A 21,627-nucleotide genomic window follows, 5' to 3' on the forward strand; every position below is an offset into this window, starting at 1 on the left:
TATATTACAAATATTTTATTTTATATGTATATAAAATATATGCAAAATAAAATATCACTTCACAGAAAACGCTAATGCCAGATCAGACAATTCGGGATACGAAGAATAGAGTCTAAAAACGATGTATGAGTGAGGAAATCATTGTGCACTTACAGACGCTGCAGGTGAGGCTGCGACAAGGCGCCCTCGCCGTTTCCGGTTTCACGGCCCTCTTCGAGATCGCGTCCAAACTCGCCGCGTGAGAAACACTTCGCGAGGGGCCCTCCGCGGCGCCCCCCGACGACGAATTTGCGCCCTCCCAGATTCCCGACTTTTGCGAGACCTGAAAGGCACAACACGATCAACCGATAATTAAATTCCTCCTTTTTATGACAATACAATTACAAGCAAAGCTCGCGGTTATTAGGATATAGAAGAAGACAGTCGAAGTATTGTTTATTAAAATTAATTAATGCCTCAAGGTATGCCCTTTCTTTTTCAATTTCCTTCTCATCGACTTTTCAGGATTTACAGGAAAATAGGATCCTTCCGCAGTCTTACATCGGCAGTGCGGCAGCCAGTGTCCTTAGAATTCGAGGAATCTCGGGTCACCGTATCGGGCACGTAGCAGCTGATCCTATTAGCTCGGTTCGATAGCACGGTCGGCGTCCATTATGTCCAGTCGACGGGCGTGCTCGTGAAATTGAAACGAACGAAACAGGTAGGTGGATTGATAGAGGGAGAGAGAGAGAGAGAGAGAGAGAGAGAGAGAGAGAGAGAGAGAGAGAGAGAGAGAGAGAGAGAGAAACAGGAAGAGAGAGAAACAGGATGAGAGAAAGAGAGAGAGAGAGAGACAGGAAGAGAGAGAGAGAGATTCATCGCCCGCCCCCGATGCAGGAGAACTTAACATGTGGTCGGATTGTACAGCAGTGGGCTCATGCATGCGCCATTAACTTGCGTATGGCCGTGCGATAACCTTTGCCAGTTCTGTAGCTACCTACATACATACGTCGGTCGCGGCAAAACTTACTTGGTCTCGGAAATTCGGGGGCTATCGCCGCCACGTGCATGCTAAACGCGCGTTTCAATTACGGACACACGTATCGCGGGAAACGCTATTAAAACAGTCGAAATTCCACGGGGGATGGGAATTTCCTCTTCCTTCCATTCTCGATAAAAAAAACACATTGTCGAAATAATTTTCCTCCGTGTATCGTGTCACATATGTAGTCAATCCTATTGAATCATTAGCGTAATGATTCTACGCGCCCTATATTTTACGCTCGATCATTTATGATCATTTTATTTTCTAAGGACGCGTGAAAATTAAACGCGCATCGTAATTGCAATATCGCACGCTCGTATGTATTATCAAATGACGCTTTTAATTACCGCCAATTAATTGAAGGTTTATGGATCCTCGGACGGATCTCGCGTGCTCGCGGCAGCGAACTGCTCTCGCTACGGCATGAATGCATTTTTCTTTCTTACTTACATCGCTCACTCCCTCGGGACTGGCGATGGGAGCGGTTGTGCCGGGCTGTGGTATGACACTCGGGATGACCGCCGATGTTGTTGCGCCACCATTGTTGTTGCTCCCCGCTGATAACGGGGGCGGCAAACCCGGCGGTGGCGTGCCGGTCCTCCCAGGACCCCAAGATTCCATCATTGTGGGCGAGCCACATGTTAACGGGCTGGAAGTCACATAAATTGGAATAATTCATGAGACGCGTCTCCGAATAATCATATTTGTCATATAATCTTAATGATTTCAAAAAAAAAAATGAAATGAAGAAAATGAATTAAAAAGAGATGATATCTCAGAGATTTATTAATGATATAAATTTTTTAATGATTCATCTCTCTCTTTTTTTCCGTGACAATTCTTTTTATTATAATTGCGGAGACTTCATTAGAAGTGAGCTTTTTACGGATCTTGATAGTTCAGCGGAATCTAAGTCACCTCATGAAAGATTCAAGCGAGGGAGAGAGAGAGAGAGAGAGAGAGAGAGAGAGAAACAATGTTAAGCTGTTACGAGAAGATCCGCGATACAATATTTCCGGAACGCGGAATATCCGGAGCACTGAAAAACGAAGCGGTCGTCTTCCATTAGCTCCAGGCCAGGAAATTGTAGCGCGCAATGGTGGGCAGCTCGTTATCCCCGTTACCGGGAAGTGACGTTAATCCGGAAGGTGGTTCTTTCGAGTAACTCAGCACGCCTGCAAATAGCCGCGCGAACGGTCGACGAGAAATTGTATATAAATCCTAAGGTTATGGGGGTGGTCGATAACGCGCGATATACGGAACGGAGGTCAGACCATCGCGAGTGAAGTGTGTCAGTGTTAGGTCAGACTTGCCAATCGATAAACAACGACGCTCGGCGACACACGACACGTGGCTGACGCGTGTTCGTGAGTGCGTGCGTGCGTGCGCGCGTGCCGAAGTGCACGCATTAGTCATACAACGTCGTGCAAATGTTGTTATTATTGTCGTTATTTTCTTGAATCACTCATCCTTCTTCTCCGTAGACAACTATGAAAGCTTGCTCGATCTTTGGATAGTCCCTGGCGCCTTTTTATTATCCAGGTATCTTTTTGTAATGCGATTAAGTTCGATGGGGGATAATTATTTAGCGGGATATATGTATTGATTGCGACCCAACATATTTCTAGTACAAACAGATAATTATAAACGTTGTATTCGAGTGCGTTGCATAATACAATAATCTTCCGGTGCCCGCGGGAGTCATTTGTCCGCCGCCGAAACTATCCAATTGGCCGCTTCATTAAATTAACTGTCCTCTTCTCTCTCTCTCTCTCTCTCTCTTATTTGTTAAATATATAAGCGTAAATTTTGGAAAAAAAAAATTATTTGCTAAAGCTATATTTTCGAAACCTCAAAATCATAAGGAAACTATAAGGAATCTGTTTTGCAGCCAAATCAAATTAAATAGAATCGGCATATCCACATGAAATTTGCATGAAAAATAATGACAGCGGGATAATTAATCGTTGTAGAATTTTGAATTTTACCGCGTTGCAGAATTTTTCTCTAAATTACATATAGTTTCATCTGACAAATCTACTTTATCTCACGCCTCGTTTCGCCCGCAATTTTGCAAGATACCGCGCGGTTTAATTACCATCATTCGGATTTAATTAATTAATTTCGCGCCTAATGTGCCAGAGGATTTAACACAAAATTAGTCGGCTCTCAATATTATCCTTGCTAATTGAACGTAAAAACTCGGAAGCATAACAAATGCGGAAAAATTGAAGAGTTGAATGTTGTTGACGAGGGGAGAGGAGAGAGAAAAAGAGAGAGAGAGAGAAAGCGGCTGGATTTAATTCGTTGGAAAGTTTATACAGTCGACGGATCGTCAACATCACGATTGCGTCTGCAAGAGTTTCATGATGGCGAGTCGCCGCGCAATCCTCTTCGTCCCTCTCATTCGGAAGACTTCCGGCGCGTTAGAGACGAGGACACGGATGATATCGGCGTCCTCGTTTGGAAAGTGTTTGGAAAGTGTCCAATATGTTCGATACAAAACGGCGAATGGTCGAAACGAACGACGTCAACGCGACAGGAAAGTCTCGCGAAGCAGAATGAGAGCGACTCGATACACAAAGAGAAACGATCCTCCTTTGTGCGACCCCCTTTCGCGAGCTCTCGTCTCGCGAAAACGGTCTTCGCTCATCCCTCTGTTCGATGATTTGCATGAGCAACGTCGCGAACGGGTCAAGTTCATCATTCAAGCAAATAAAGGCGCAATATTTATCGTGCGACGATAAAGACCCGCGTATCTTTTTATTTTAAAATTGCGAGATCGCTGAGACTTTCTCGAACTGAAATTCTTCATCTAGAGAATTAATTTTTGTAGGTCACACATTTTTTTGCTCCGTTCTTGATAACATGAATCTTGATATCTTGTCGTACTTTTAGTTGTCTCAAAATGCTTGAAATAAAATCTACAAAAATTTAAATATATTTCTTGACATCTCCGTAGATAACAATCATATGTAATAAAAGTAAAATTAAAAAATAAAATTAAGAAATAAAATTTAAACACTTTTTCTTTTATTGATTTAGGCTTTTGGGATATTCTATTAAAATATCGAAAGGGTCAAAATGATCCATACGTGACTCCTTAAGGATTTCAAATTAATGACAACTGTCGGGAAAAAAGTCAAAATTTTTAATTCTGACACGACGTAAAAAAATTCGAATGTACATATAAATCCAAGTACGTAACGCGATCTCTCGGCTCTCGAAGATGAAACTATTAGCAACGACGAACAAAATTATCGCGGCGACGAAAACGGCTAGAGCCCGTCAGTGAGATCGATGGATCGTGCACTGATATTTATCGCGGTTATTTCGCGTTCCGCGTGTCGCAAGGGGCTGAATTTTATCGCCGGATGCGATCAGCCGAGCTGCGCGCGCGGTAGATTTATCGACATTTACAGCGTCCAAGTAACCCTGACATCGATTCTCTCAACGGCCGTGTTGACAGAGTGATTTTGTAATACAAATAGAATTAAATGCACGTTATGGTGCGCTGTTTTTTATCACGGATAAAGAAAAAAAGGAAAACTATTTAAACATCTCGAATGTCGATTTTCGTTAGAAACGTACAGAAATAAATATATATATATATATATATATATATATATATATATATATATGTATGTATGTATGTATATATACACAGAGATGTACTCATTTCTTAATGTATGTTTCTTTCTCTTTCCTATTATTGTTTTGCGAAGTATTTATCTTTTCGAGAGAACACACACGCATACAAGTGAATAAATTCAATCCAATTTGAAATATTAATCAAAACTGTATCGCTTTTCAGAATTCGATACGTTCGTACGGGCAGCGTATGAAAAAGCCATTAGTGCAATTTTCTCAATCAGAAAAATATCTGACTGCATTCGCTCGCATGCCAATAATTTCCGCGCGGCATGTCGTTAGCGTTCTGGTGACATTTTCCAGTGGAAATGGCGCGTCTGCAATGACGATAATTTGTTTTCGGACGAAATAGACGTGCAATTACGGGAGAAGCTCGATACTTCCTCTACATATCTGTTCTAAAACTACGTCTTCGTTATTGCAAATTATTGATCTCGTTCTGATACTTTTTGCGATAAAAATTCGAATGAATGCAATATTATTATTATTCCAAATATGCATATATAGCGTTTCTTCTTCTGACAAAGCAATGTGAAAGGGATCGTTTGCGAAAATAATTTCTTGCAAATCGTAGAGTTGATACGAAAAAGACTGAGTCATCCCCCTGTCAAGGAAATGATGAATGCTAACTTCCTTTATTAACACGATTAGCAAAATGTTTTTGCGACGCAGTCGACTTTTCGCCATGATTCAACTTTCCGATTTGATTAATTTGAGTAATATTCTGATTATAAATGTGCGTGAATAAATGTGCTATGATTCTATATATTATATAGTTCCTCCACGCCCCCTTTCAGTCGTGCACGCTATCGTTGGGTGTGTTAACGAGAAATTAGAGCGGAAAATAGCGCTCTCGCATGTTTAAATCAGTTTCGCGGATAGTATAGTCGCGATCATGATTCCGAAGCATCGTCTCTCGAGTTTGACAATTGCACGCGTGTATCGTTGTCGATCGAAATTATTTTTATTATATTTACGCGATTTATATTTGCACAGCGATAGAAAAAAATATTCTTAATTTCCCTCCGTAAGTTTAATCTGTATCATTATATTATCAGGTTACTTCATCAAAAGCTCGCGAGTTTTTCCACCGACGAAACTTTCGCCATGACTTTATTTTGTTATGATTAATTATAGCTATTTAGCTTTTTTTCCTTTTCATAATTGTCTCACGATATGCACAGCTGTGTTTGCAAATCGGTGTGACCTCAAAAGTCGTTTTTACGATTCCTACGTTAATTAACTTCAAAGCGAGCGGAGTTTCCATCCTTGGAATCAACTGGAATGCGTGTTCTCACGCGAAGGTCTCCGAGAGCGTGTATAACGCTATGTTTCGTCGCGGAATTAGTGTACTTCGCTCGAAATGGTCGACGATCGCTAATTTGGAGAAATCCTCGTGCGGCAATCCGAATATCTTAAATCTGAGGTGGCTATGTTAATTTCCCTTCTGCGAATCTAACTCTAATGCATCGTTATTATATTTTGTAAACGTAATAAAAAAGCGACTTGATACATATTAACGAAATATCTAAGTAATAAAAATAGAGAGAAAATAATAGAAAAAAGATTTGCTATATCTTTTTAAATTGCATAAAAAAATAATTTCCATCACTACATTCATATATAATTACTGACAAGTAAAATAATGCCAGTATTATTTCTCTCTCTCTCTCTCTCTCTCTCTCTCTCTCTCTCTCTCTTTCTGATTCGACCCTGACGCGGCAAGTAAACACGCACCTGCATCAACATTGGACGGTGATCGAATCTTAATTGGAATACTTCTATAACAATAAAATGTATTTTAATTTATTATTGTCTATCTCAAAAAAAAAAAAAATACATTTATCAAATATTCAATTATCATTCATGAATTAAATTAAAGGAAAAAACAGCTGGAATCATAAGTAAAATCTCAATATAATATGCAATATTAATATAAAATAATTAAATTAGTTGAAATAATTTAAATTAACGTTTCTTGCATCGAGAGATATAAATAATGTATATAATCGAACAATATGTTTAACTGACAGATATGCTAAACATATAATTATCGCCATTCTTGGTCGATGATTCCTCGAGTCGCGTTTGCTAATTCATTCTTGCATCATCCGCGCATGGTTTGATTTTTACGTAACGTTTTGACGAATAACGATCATTGAGAGATCCCTATTATCATTCGGCGTTCGTGCCTGGACGTTCGCATACGTTATAGTGTTTACGTGTCAACCATTGTTTACCCTGAAATACTCTGCGTCGCCTTGAAACTCAATGCCCGGAACGTGATATTACCCTTCTTCCCGTCTTTGCACGTATCGGTTGTCTTGACAGATATATCTAAGAGGCATATTTCTTACTATCAACGTAACGCCATTACAAGCCTGTTTTGACAAAATAACATTTTTGGATTGCCATAAAAAGAATTACGTACCAATAGATGGTGATGAAGAGTTGAAAAATATTTTATGAAATTATAAAATATTTTTCTAATTATAAAATGCGATTCATTTAAAGCACCTAATCGTAATGAAAATTACAATAGAAAGGGCGATGAAATTTATTATTGCGACAAGTCACCTTGAAGCTGAGCCTTGCGATCCCGGAAGTAACGAGCCTAGAACTAAACTGGACATTGCTTAATGGCGACGGTATGCTTAACGATGACCGTAAATCACTCGCCGATCATGCGCGACGGCCGAGGAAAACAAACGGAAGCGTAACCTCATATAATCATCACGGAAGATGGCAAAGCTGATATATTTATCAATGTCACAGTGGGCTTGAAACTCTCTCAGGCTACAACACACAGGATATAATTCCCACTCGTTCGATATATATCCAGATAGTAACCCACGGTTTTTCTCGGAGTCGTAAATAGCCGCTAATTTCTCGCCCGTCCAAACTAGAAAAGCACGGAATAAATCTTATTGTTAGCGCGGGTCGATAGAGCCGGGACCACACTAAATCCCTTCTAGCCGCAAACTTCCGGGCACAAAATGCGCCGGCTGGGAGATGCTGCGGCGAGGATTATAAGACTCGATTTGTATCCGGATGGGTGGAGCCTGAAATGAGCTTACACCGACAAAGTTGGGGCATTATCAAAACTGCTTTGTCCTCCGAGAGCGCTGAAAACCTCGTCGCGAGCGACGCGTCGACGCATTCCGAAGAGCAATCTCACCGGATTAAACATCGCAGATTTTGACGTGTGTACTTTATAGGAAAATTTTTGATACGCCGGTTTAGAAATCAAACACCCGAGATTTTTATATCGAAAATCATCGCTTGATATTCGCGGAAAACGCAACGAAAATGTTTTCTAATTCGCAAATTAATTTTCATTCCAACTCTCTAAACTCTGCACTTGACATCAAACCCACGGACTGTAAATACACCAGAAAATTTGTCAAATTGGTTCGCAGCAACTTTTTGGGTGAACCTAACTACTCCTGCTTATTATTTCCTCGTTATCTCGCGGCGTTGCGTGCTAACAAAGTTTACTCTTAAAACGCGCATCAACCCAGAATACTAGAGCAGCTACTTCTGGTCCTCGTATCATCCATCCTCGACCAGATGCAGGAAATTATTCCACGTGTCTTAACGTGATTTTTTAATTTTTAAACTTTATGATCACGAACGATCTTTGGGAGAGATACAATCTTACGGCGCATTCATTCAATTTGACCACGGGTTTGCGTCTTTTCATTCATTAAGCTTTCGATAAATACACCTAAAACAATTATCGAATATTTCAATCAAATCTTTCCCGATTAATATCGCAAAAACCCAACATTTTATTTTGCGTAAAAAGCTTGCCATAAATAATAATATATATTTAAATATATATTTATTTATAAATATATATATATATTTATAAATAATATATATTTAAATATATTATTATTATTAATATATATTATTATTATTATTATTAATAATATTTGAAAAATAAAATTATTTGTAAAATTAGTTAACTTGCGTGATTTCTATTTTAATGAAAAAAAAGAAATGATCCAAATAACTTTCAATTAATATGATATATATATAGTTATACAACAATAATTGCACATGCGATAGAATCTTTAATAAAGATACAGAAATATGTCGGTGTATAATAGCCTGTAATTCTATAAAGCCAATTCATTTCCAAGGTGAGTCGACTCTGTTCATATTTTCTATCCTTGTGAGTAATCGAAATTAATCCAATCCTAGCGTGCGATAAAAATCGTCTGTCACGTCTATGGTGGATAAAGAAATACGACACGCACGAGAGGGTCGAACACATCGAACTACGCTCAAGGCGCAAAAATTCTTTCCATTCTTTTCTGCATATCAGCCTTGCAGAAACGGCTTCTCAAACCTTACGCGGTTCGCGACGACGCGTTGCGTGACTCGCCTTGAAACCACGATGGGATATCCCTCTTTGTCACCATCGTCGCTGCTTTAATGGAACTTTCCGATTATGCAGCTATTAAACGCCATCGTCGCGAGAAAACAAAGTTCCATCCGCGATCCGCAAGATGCGCGCCCTTGCCGCGAACTTTTCGAAGGGTGTCCTTTTTTACTGCAACTTTTGCCATAACAAGAGAGAGAGAGAGAGAGCAGTTTGGTTTCCATTTTTCGCACCATTTCATACACCACGGTGGAATTTCGATGCCAAATAATTTGAATATAAAAGCGCGAATTACGCAAACTCTTCTCGACTGCGAGACTTCTGCCTTAATAAATTGGAAAGATTCTTGCCGTTTTATTTGCTTCATGCAAAAGAATTCCGTTTGCTTTGACAATGTTCAATATTACGATGGTAAAAAATATATTTCGCTATTTCCTCGGTAGTTAATTTCATGCAACGGTAAGTTGATTCATGATTCATGAGATTAGAAACTAAGTCAAACTGAATGTTTTGAAATATTTACAACATCGTAATTTGCAAGGCGTTCCTTTCAATTTGCATTTAACGTTCGACTCTGTAATATCTCTAAATTTGTAATAAATAAATCAAATATGTATCCGAGATATATATATAGTACGTTGTAAAAAATTTTTAAAAAATTCAGACTCATATTTTTGTCTGAATTTTCAGATCTTAGTGTCTGAAAAAAATTGTATCTATCTATCATATTTATCTTAATCAACAGAATGCTTTTTCTGAAAATTCAGACGAGATGTCTAAAAATTGAAGTGTGTCTGAAAATTAAAACAAAATGTGTCTATAAAAAAGCCGCAGACAATTTATCCGAAGTGTCATTCAATTTTTTATTACAGTGTATAATGAACGTTAGGGAATAAAGATATGCAGCTACCATATTACACACAGATGTCGATGGAGAAATGCCCGTATTTATATCCGTATTTATGATTACAATCGCGCGGTACAAGCTCGCGTTCTTCATCCGGCATCTATCTTCGTCACGCATTGTGTCCGCGCGGCTCGATTAGGGGTTGGCTTTTCGATTGTAACACGTCGCGTGCAACGCTCGCTTGCTCGGGTTCACCTTGAAGACGGAGGGCGCCCTGTCTCCCTCTCTTTCACTCTCTCTCTCCCCGTTAATTTCTCGTCCGCCTCAAGGTCGCAGACGCGATCGCATTATTCTCCGTCGTTTTTCGTGCTTCCCGGTCCTCGACGTGTTTTATGCACGTCCACCGCCGTAAGCCATGTTGCGTGCACGAGCTTGCAACTCTAAAACGAACGAATGGGGAATAAAAAAATCGAAGAATGCAAAACAATTTGTTAATTTAAAAATAGCAAGTTTGACAAACAATTGATAACAAATGGATAGAAAATTGTCCGTGAAAGCCTGCGTCTTAAAAAAAATTTTCAAACGTCTCGAGTTTTAATAATGCGATAACACGGATATATTCTGTATGGATGTATTTGTTACATCCTTCATTAGAATTCACGGAGACTACGATGAGTATGAGGTAAATTCAATTTCTCCACCGAATCGTGTCTTGGTTTGTATTATTCATCAAAGGCACAAAGAGAGGTCAACAAAGTTCCTTCACTGCTTTGTAAATCCACTTTCGGTTGTTTATTATGGTTTCTTCGATAGTTATACCTTGAAAATTTACGTTTGTCTCTGAGCACGGCGGACTTGAGGAACGGCTCAGGTGTCCTTTATTGAAAATTCGCCTCTCGGCGAAAACATATTTTTCTATCTTTTTACTTCGCGGTGAGCCGCGATATATACGAAACTTTTAGCGAACTAAATCCAGCATAGACTGTGGAAAACTTTGCGGTTATCATCGGAAGACAAATGGAGGGTAAAATTAAATTCCTGGATCATATCCGAGCCAATACATGGGATTATACGTTTCCCGTATCGCGTAATTAATGTCCGTCGATATATCCAATGTTCTATATTTTTTCCGAAAATGGATACTAATGAATTATATTTTTCCATTTGTGATGAACGAACGGAGTAATTAATATAAAATCGTTAATCCGATTTGATATTTTTTCTCTCCACTTTTATGAACTTCGTTTTTAATAATAACAATGCTAGGGGGGGGGGAAATGCCAAACAATTTTTAATCCAATCGAAACTTGTGGCGAATACAGCGATACAGCGATAAAAGAATCGCCGTGCATTAAAAGCGATACGAGAATAGCGCCGTTTTGAATTCTCAACATTGTCCGTTCGTTCGGAATTGTACGGTGCAATCGCCATGACCGAAATTGCCGCTGGTGAGAAATGATCGATCGATCGATCGGCCGCTCCCAACGACGCGGAAATAAGCCCGCAGACGCGCAACGTCACGTTTGAAGAATAAAAGGGGGATCCGTGAAGGTGGATTTGTTCTCCGGAGTCGCGTATCTAACGAGCGTCTTGACGCTCTCGTAAATCGAAAGGAGGAGACTTACTTTATCCGAGCTTTGTCGTAACTCCGAATAACGAAACGTAATTCGAGCAGAAGACAATCGATTACCGACGAGGGGATGATCGGTTGTTTACGTATTCTTCCGTCGCGTCGACGTTTCCGCAACATCCGGCTATTTACTCGCGATCGCACGGATTTCGAAGCTGTCACACGCTGCACCGTGTGTTCGAGGGTGAACTCGAACCGGGGAAACACCACCCGGTGCAACGCGATATCAATACCGATCTTTCGACGCGAGCATATTTTTCCGCACATATTGGATACGTGTGTGTCTGTTCTTTGAAACAAAACTTGTACGAGATATAAAACGGCTTCGAATTGCAATATCGTCCGTTTCGCTGAGAAGACAGAAAATTAGAAATTCAATAAATTTGATGGATTTAATCACGTAACAGTATACGTTCATTAAATTGAAATAAAGGTACAGAAAATTTTTTTTTAAATTCTTCATACTATCTGTTGTATTTCATGTATTATTATAATTAAAAAAAATTTAATTTTCATCACGATTTATAAAATACGTTCTTGACTGTCTGTCATTCACAGAGAAAAAGATATATCCCGATAAAGTACTGTTTGCAAATTTTTTCCAGCACAGCTCGAGTCAATATTTCTAGCACACTATTTTAGGTGGTATAAATTCGTAAAAGTCTCCCGTAATTATTATTTCGCGAAATTCCAAACGATAAAAACGGTTTACTGCGTCGTCATTATTAACGCCAATGTTAATGGCGAGTTAAATCCTCGACACAAAGGGACATTAAACTGGTGCCAGTGTAAAAGTATAATGAATAAGAAACTAGAGAATGCTTTGCCGAGTTTATAAAATCTATAAATGACATCAAATATAGAGGGAAGAGACTCGCGATATAATCAACGATTCATAGTCGTTTTTCGATCTTTCCGTCTGCCTGACGTTTCCCCGTTGAACGTGATTATTTATTCAAGCACGCTTCGACGAAGTCTAGACACAATTACAAGTCAATCGCGTCCTGAAAATCTTACTCGGAATCTGAATCATATCCCAAAGATATTTAACACAAAATAACTTAACACACTCGATTAACTTGCTCGACAAACGGACAAAATAAATCGATTTTAAGTTGTTTGTGTAAGAAAGGGAAGTTTGCGAGAAATCTGGGACATCTTGCGGACGGGAATAATCTGGTAATCCAATTCGTTTAAGAGAATGCGCGAGCGTGAAAAACATAAGGACGAAATGCAGAGAAAAGTTGGAGAGACCAGCGGCTCTCGATTCTCGGCTCGCACAACCGTGACTAAAGTTTTAAAGTAATTGGAATCACTAATGTAGAAATGTAGGTTAGTCGCTGTTAGCACTGTTAATGCCAGCTACTTTGCGCAGTAATCGATCGGGTAACGAGTTACTGAAAAGGCAATCCGTCGCGGCCCAGCTGATTGCCCGACTCATCGTCGCGATACCACTCATGTATCGTGATATCGTTAGCGAGGCGAGAGAGAGCTTCCCCCCTTCGTTACTCTAATTACCATGCAATGTTGCTTAATCAGATCCCCTGAACTCACCAACGGTACATCATATAGCGAGCTGATTATCTCCCATACGCTGATAAATGGAAATAATATTGCTCGGAAAACTCGAGATATAATTACGCATTTTAATTATTGTGTTTACATATTATGGCAAATATGATTAAGAAATGTCTGAGATATATTAAATAATATTTTTGATAAAATATTTATGAGTAAAAATATTATAACAAGGTATGAATTTTATTTCACAAAAATATTTGCTATTTATTATGCTGTTTATTATTTAATCTAACTAGTAAGAATTATTAGAACAGATTAAGTATTAATTAATTAAATAAAAAAATTTTAAAAATGTTGCGCAGCTTAAATTATATTGTAAAATATTATTTTATATATATATATAATATATTTTTTTTTCTATTACATATAATACTCTTTATTATACGGTACGGTATAATAAAGAGAAACTAAAGTTCGTTTTATTAAAATTAACAAAATATTTTAATTTATAAATACAATTAAAGTAATTAAAATAATATATTAATAATATATATTTTAATTTATAAAGAGATTTTAGCAAAAGAGAAAATTCTACTTTATTATAAAATAATAATAAAAACGTTTGATGAAAATGAAAAATCGGCAAAATCCTTGCTAAAATTAACAAATGTAACTCACCAGTTCTCAGAAGCGTCCTCGTCGAGGATGGTCCCGTCAGCGAGTCGATGAGGCAAATTAGCGGCCGTGCGCGGTCGGTTCCGGACCCTTGGTGGACCAACGACACCGGTCCTCGACAAGCCAGCCCGGAAGGACGCCCTTGCCCTGTCGACTGCTCGAGTCAACGTCATTGAGTCTCATTAGTACTGTTAGTAGTCGGTGTTAGAGCGAAGTGGCAAGGCAGCGCTTTGCATAAATTTACCGTCGGCAAGAAACGGCAATTACTGCCGCTTTCACAACGGCCGATATGCATCGCGGTAGTTTTTACTATTTACATACGCGATGCTCGGCTAATGCATTTATACAAAACGTGCAGAATAAACGTGCCGGATGTGCGAAGTGTGCAAGCGTTGTAATGTTTGACACGACCCGAACAACGTACGTATGTTGTCAAGTCCCAATTCGGTCAAGCTACCAAACAATTCGCGATAAACACATCATGTTTACAATTTGATACTAATCTCTCTTTCTCTATTTTTCTTTCTATTACAGCATTATTATCATCTTTTTATTATTTTCCAATGCTATCATAATCGCTACTTCGTTTTGAAAAAAATAACAAAAAAACTTGTGTGCCAGTTTTTTCTCTCATACATTTTTTTATACTTCTTTCTTATGCAATAATAATGATTTATATAATTTTATGTATGACATATCTAACATCTAATATTGATGGAGTGTTTACTATTTAATATTTTCATTGAAATCTTAATGATTCGAGAGACGCGGTTGCCGTCGGAAGTTAACGATTTATTTAATTTTGTCGACTCTGCATTGTTATCATGCTCGGCCCGTCAAATTTGTCACGTCAAGTACTGTATGTAAATGGAAAATCCATTTGCCACGCCGCTTCGCGAGGCTATAAAGATAAGTCAGTCAACGTGGGATTCTTTCGATTCGTCGTCCAGCGTGCGATTCGCGACGTCTGGCATGCAGATGACAGAATGTGCAATGCCCATTTCCGCTCCGTCGCTTGATTTCGCGCCAACCGTGGCCGTTGAACTTTCGCTAAAATATTATGCCTGCCTTTGAACCTCTCTTGGTTCTTCGACGCCGCCAAAATTCCTCGACCTCCCGTCTCGAAAAACGTCGAGTTTATTAATGCGTGCACGCGATCGCGTCACGAAGAAACGCACGAAATAAGACAGAGGATCATTTTTTTTTTCATGAGAGCGCCTCTCCATCGAAAACTCCTCAAATCTCATCCGAATATCGTCGTGATGTTAAAACCCATTATAATTCATCGGAAAACGATATGTCGGGCGAGCTGAGAAATTATCGCGATTATCGACGAAAATGCGCGCGGTATTTGCTCGTTACGTTCAATCGGGCATGCAAATGCATGCGCTTAAAATGTCACCGATGACACAAGGAAATTTCTATTAAAATATATCCGCGCAAGCTGGAGAACAAAATCACAGCTATAATCACTTATTGCCTCCCCTCCCCTCCCCTCCCCCTCTCTCCAGCGGCGTTCGAGAAAAAGATAAAGAGAAGATGCGAAAAGAGTGTCGACAGTCATGTACGACGATCGACAATATTCTCGATTATGCATCGATTGATATCGATTGTCGTTAAACGGGAAGAAATCGTTCTCCGCGATTCCTCTACTAAAATAACGCGCCATTAGAATGCGGATTGATTGAATCGTTTCCGAGTTGTTTTCCTACGTTGATATCGATCTGAGCCAAGTCGATAACACGTCGGCTGAGTAATCGGAAGAAGATTGATATAAAGTCGCAAATTGAATGATGACGAATCAAAGTAAATAATTTAAAGTGAAGGCACTTTCAAAGATGGATGATTGGGCGCATAGGGAAGCGTATAATCGAGCAATTTTAACGTAAGAAATTAAATCATGCGTGCAGCAAGCAACTGAGAATATCGTGGCGTATGAAATTTTCATATGTTAATTATATTTATTAATTATTTATTGATTATTATTTTTGATTATTATTGATTATTATTTATTAATTGCTGTTAATCGCGGTACGGGACGTTCGATTTATTTAGATGATGGATTACTCTATTAAATATTATTGATCGCATCTTGATGAGTCTCAGACTGAATAGACACCACGCTCTCGGAGAAACAATTTCAAACTCCGTACAAACTATCGATCGATGGATTATATCGGCTTTTCAAAATATCTGCGCATTCAGTTATTGGAATCTTAAGTGAGTTAAAGTAGCTCGAAACATCTCGAACATATCGCTCGGCCAACATATGAACATACTAGTCATATCTCCTCATGTACAACTCATTAAATATATTCTATTTCTATTATTAGTAGCTCTACTAACTTTTTATCAAATATATTAAATAAAAAGTTATACAAATCTTTTGTTTGTAAGTTTTTTTAAAAAAATAGATATTTACGTTTCTTCATTTATATATTAAATAAGTCATATGTGTGTTAATTAAAAAGTTCTTTGTTAAAAGAAAAAATGCAGTAATGAAATAAAAAAATAAAGAGAGAGAGAGAGAGAGAGAGAGAGAGAGAGAGAAAAGAGAAATAATCGCGTCATTGATTTTTCTATGTGTGCCACCTATGAAAAAGACATTTTCACAAGCACTTTTAATAAACGTCGAGCATTTTGCTTAAACGTATGCATAGTCATATCTCATATCTACAACTCACTAAACCTATTCTATTTCTGATATTAGTAGCCCTCTCTATTAATCACTCATCAAATATATTAAATAAAAAATTATAAAAATTTCTATAAAATTTCTTAACAAATTAAAAATTTTCGTTTCCCTTCTATTTATACGATAAATAAATCGTATGTGTGTTAATTAAAAAAAATTTCTTTATTAAAAGGAAAAAAAATGCAGCAATGTCTGTGAAATAGAGAGTATAAAAGAAAGAGAGAGAGAGAGAGAGAAATATCGTGTCCATTGATTTTTATGCGTGACGCTTATGAAAAAGGCATTTCCTCAAACTCGCTTTTAATGCTAACGCGACTTTTCGTTACGATCGATTTCTTTTACAAGTCTCTGACCATCAGCTGAGCTGCTTAGGGGGAGGATTATCAAGCGAGAGGTAAGGTGCCTGTCTATAGCTACCTATTCGAGGGCATAACATTTATTACCGGGTCAGGGTTAACCGTTAGGCGCGCCGCGCACGTCCAGCGCTCTGCAGCGTCATTCTAAAAATAGTTTCGCGAGCACTCCAGATATAAAACGCGACCACGTGTCCCGTCTTCCCATACGAATATACGCAAATACGCGTGTATGCGTGTATGTTTTCAAAATTGATTCGAGAAAAATAGCGAGGGGGAGTTTATCGCGAAAACGTGCCACGCGCTTGCGGATCGAATTAGATAGTATACTTTATATAAAAGCCTCTTTTCCCAATCAAAAGCTTCTTCTTAAAATTAAAAAAAAAAAAAAAACACACCCATCTTTAGAATTCTTTTATAAAGAATAAATATAATATAGTATTTCGTTATCAGCAGCAATTTCAGAAATTAAATTTGTTATCGATGAATTATATCTTTATAATTATGTCTTCTGTGAGAATAATCATGAAAAACATTACGTGGAAATTGACATTATGCAGAGGAGCAATACTGGGAACGCAGGGGCTTTTACACATTTTACAGTGCACTCTGTGCAGCGACAACGCGAGAGCAAAGTCTAATTAAAGAGAGACCCCGTCGCATTCACATGAAAATATTGCACCCGCATAAACACAAGTGGAAGTAATAGATAAAGGAAATTCATGCATTCAGGGATACCCAAATACCAACCAAAGAATACACATATACACGTGTCGAGGAAAATGACAGTGCGGTGATAAAACATAATTGCGCACATGGAAGGAGTCGCGTCCGAATTTCCGCAGGATTGTAACAGGCGGCTCATTATGCGGATACATCTGACCTGGATCTATGATCGTAATAATGATCGTCACAAGAGTAGTAGCCCTCTCCCTCCCCCCCTCACACACACACACACACACACACACACACACGTCCCACTTCTAAGAACGAGGCGGCCACGAATGTCAGCGCGCGACGGTGTCTTATAACGGACGATGCAGCGGGAAATAATGATAGCTGTGTTTAAAAGCCGCAGGCAGTTATATGTGTGGGAAGCACGAAATGTCTCGGATAGGATATCGTGTGTAAATGTTAGGCCCAACTTTATCGTTTAATTTAACTGCGCGAACGAGGTATCGAACCTAGGATCGATTCGAGCGAATGTCATCTGCGACAACTCGATTAAAAGTTTTCATATCTTCTCTTTCGAATTCAAAAATTTTTGTGCGGAATTTTGATATCTGTGTGCGTATATATATATATATATATATATATATATATATATATTTTTTTTTTTTTATGAGAGAGATTGTTGGCAGTTTCTCGTGACACACAAAAGACCGGCGAGGTGTTTTCGTTGGAATCGCGGCGAAATTGATGATAAACTTTCTTGTGAAAATTCGGACACGCGCTCGCATCGGGACGAGTCGAAGTAGAACGAATAAAATTGGAACATACAGCGTGTCGCGAGCCTGTTGTTGGCCTGACTCGGCGGCGGGATCGCGGGCTGCGGCGGCGGCTGCGAGCTCAGGTCCTCGAAGTTTATGATTTGTAGGCAAATGTCGTCCACCTCGCTCCTTATTAGCGCTATCACCTCGCTGCAGAGAAACTTGGTTCCTGAAACAGGAAATTAGCAAGTCAGATATGAAAGGGATTCGCGGTCGCATCTCGCTGATCGCACGCCCGTCGAGCTCTCATCATAAATGCATGTATACGGACACGGCGAATGTATTCGAGAGCGATCCCTTGTGTGTGAGGCTTAATTTACTTGTAAAATAATCCGCGTGTACAGGGATCGTATTTTTTTTTATTTGAAACAACCTTAAACAACATTTTTATGAACTCGGCATCTTGTAAAAAGAGAGATCGGTGCAAGCATCTAATAAATAAATTCCTAATTAAAAATTGATGAATATCTTAAACTGAATCGTTCTGGCAATTATATGTAATTTTATATTTCGTAAAGTATAGAGCTGGAGTGCTACCCTCGCGCCAACTTTCCTACACTCGAAAACTTAAGTTCTTGACAGCACTCGGGAGCCAACATCGATGGCACTTCGATGCGTGTCAAGGACTGTCGCGGAGGCGCGGCCATAAAATTTGGAAATACCAAACGGTGTTAAAATCGAGAGAATAAATCATCGGGGAAATTTATGCCGGGGCACGTACACAAAACGTCATAGTCCATTAGCGACCGTGCGACGCGATAAATATTCTAGATTGACGTTTACTGGATGCTTCTTAGACATCGATGTGTAAATTGCACGGCGACGGTGATATTTCACTTACGGATACGCGTGCGGCAAGACAAAGGAGCCGATAATAAAATTGTGAAACTTCCTATAAAAGTCTCCGAACCACGCCCAAATAATTTGTCTCGTTCTAGCACAACGCTAATATATTCGTAAAGTTTATATTGTTGTTGATGTGACATAAAAAAGTGTTAGCTTGCTTGAAGTAAGTCCTCGTTGCATCAAATCGCGCCAATCTGGTTGCAACGCGGAATTAATTACGCAGTCTCTTTGTGTCTACTTGTTGTAAACATGTTCGAGAATAGCTTCGTAAAAAAAAAACTGTATCTTTTATCTTTTACTTCAGCCACGAGAAATATAAACATGCGATACTGGCTTGCTGAACGTCAACACGGTTTCCTGGTGCGTGTGATTAAGTAAAAAAATCATCATCAAGGTTGGAATTTAATCTCTTCCATTTCTCGTCAACTCATTCTTCAGCGGACTCATCTCTGCTAATTGTAAATCGTCATCGCAGTCGTGATAGTAGCAAAAAATTAGACACGTAAGATAATAGAAAAGTAAGAGGACAGTTCCTTTGTCACGAGCTCAGCTAGAAGTTCAGTTAAAAAAGTCGGCAAGAATCTTGCACGGAAGGAAAATAATTTCTCCGAAGTGTTAACGAGATTTATTCGGAGTACCCCGCGAACTAATTAACGACGATGCTTACGCGTCCTTGGACGAGATTCAAAAGATACTAGCACAAAGAAAAAATATATGTCTCTTGCAAAAATTTGCCTAATCGGAAAATTTGTCTAAAGATTGCCACTTGAATATTCTATAGTAAACATCATCCCTTACAACGTGTCAACATCTCTGATAAGATCCATATGTTACACGACCTGTCACTTTGTAATACTCATAATAGAACAGTTGTTATTTCATCATAGGAGTACCTCGCATCTTGATCGATGTCACGGTCAAGGATGACGCTCGAGACTTTTTATCCAATATTTCACGATAGATCTCATCTTACACAGCATAAAAAAAAAAACGGACATTTTCCTGTAAAATTGAGACATCTTAGAATCACAGTATACAACATTTTTTAAATAGAACATAATTATTTTTTCGTCAAGGACACATATTTTTTTCTCAGACACTACCGTAGTTTCAATAATCCGATTTGTATGAATGTCATCATGTAACTAAATGAATTAAAACATTTCAAGCAAGCTCTGTTTTTTCCCTGCAAGCCCCAGACGTGCTGTTAATTTAACAGTTCGCACCTCGCGTATGCAAACGCTTAAAGCAGCTGATACGTGTGGTTTCTTCAGTAACGTCACGACAAGCTGTCCTATTGATCCGCCAGCGCTCTTTCTCCTTCTCGCACGATTTCTCTTTGTCTCTGTGTGTAATCATGCACGTGCCACGGGGTCACGCATAGTTGGCTTTTTAAGTCCGCTTGAAATGCGAGTGAATCGTTTTCGAATGCGCTCATCCCGTAAGTCTTATCAAGCACGATCGTAAAAAAATAATTGCACGCGCTACAGAGATTTTCTTTTAAAGATAACGATCTCTTATTCTCTGAAAAAAAGATATTATTGCGATATTTAAAAATAAATTAAAAAATGACATTAAGTATTCCCCTCTTTTTTTCCCTTTTCTTTGAATTTTCTGTCATTCTGTGCTATAATGAACTTTTTCTTTTTTTCTAACCTATTGTGTATTGTAGCGTATAATTACAATTATATTAAAAGATATATAATACTTATTGTAATTATATAAATTTATTTATTTTTTAATTTAAACGTTTGTTAAGAAAGAAATAACAAAATATCAATGTTTATTTTTTTTTAGTAAATAAATACTATCAAAAAAAAAAAAACAATTTTATCTTTATGCGAATAATTATGATTTAAAGGGAGAATTATCGGATTTATATTATCCTCGCTAAAGGTGGCTTGTATTATACCGCCCTATACTTTCAGCTAGTTTTATATATTCTGACTGTCAAAAAATTTTGTGCATTTGTCAAAATCATCTTTTTCTGATTAGAAAGAAGTAAAAGGTTTAAATGTGAGAGACAATGTGCCGGAAAGTGCAAAGTTTCTTTCGGCAGGCTGATGCCACCGAAAAGGTTAAATGATATCACTGGGAACACTCCGGCGCGTCAGATAAGACGAGAGACGGATGTTTTATCTTCGTATAGTTCCGGCCCGAATGGTCACTATGGTCGGACATTAAAGATCCATAGGTGCGAAAGGGGGTTAAAAGAAGACGACGAGCATAGCCGGAGATACTGCGGCAGCTCATTTTACGAGGACGGTGCTTCGAAAACACGCGCCCTCGTAAAACCCGACAGTAAAGGCAGAGCCGTTTCCCCTGCAAGCGCGGGGATCGAATAAATTTGTGCGGAATAGAGTGCCGGAACTTCCCCACGTATGGCATCGCTGCTAATCCAAATAAATTTGAAATTTCACGCTTTCGGAAAAGCGATCAAAATTTTTCTGAAGCTGATACGAAAGAAAAGTTCCACGAGGGTTCGACAAGTTCGATATAAAAAAA

General features: G+C 38.6%; 1 protein-coding gene across 11 annotated transcripts in view; it reads right to left on the minus strand.

The window, feature by feature from the left end:
* LOC126850793 (potassium voltage-gated channel subfamily H member 6) overlaps positions 1-21,627 on the minus strand; it is a 98,695-nt gene that overhangs the window by 47,432 nt on the left and 29,636 nt on the right. For all 11 annotated transcript variants that reach the window (XM_050594118.1, XM_050594110.1, XM_050594111.1 and 8 more), the window contains 4 exons: positions 18,287-18,445; positions 13,742-13,892; positions 1,475-1,673; positions 154-322 (listed from right to left, as the gene is read on the minus strand). In XM_050594118.1, the coding sequence (XP_050450075.1) occupies positions 154-322; positions 1,475-1,673; positions 13,742-13,892; positions 18,287-18,445 (678 nt within the window). The remainder of the gene's footprint in view (positions 1-153; positions 323-1,474; positions 1,674-13,741; positions 13,893-18,286; positions 18,446-21,627) is intronic.

The sequence above is a fragment of the Cataglyphis hispanica genome, chromosome 7 (assembly GCF_021464435.1).
Source record: "Cataglyphis hispanica isolate Lineage 1 chromosome 7, ULB_Chis1_1.0, whole genome shotgun sequence".
Lineage (NCBI taxonomy): Eukaryota > Metazoa > Arthropoda > Insecta > Hymenoptera > Formicidae > Cataglyphis > Cataglyphis hispanica.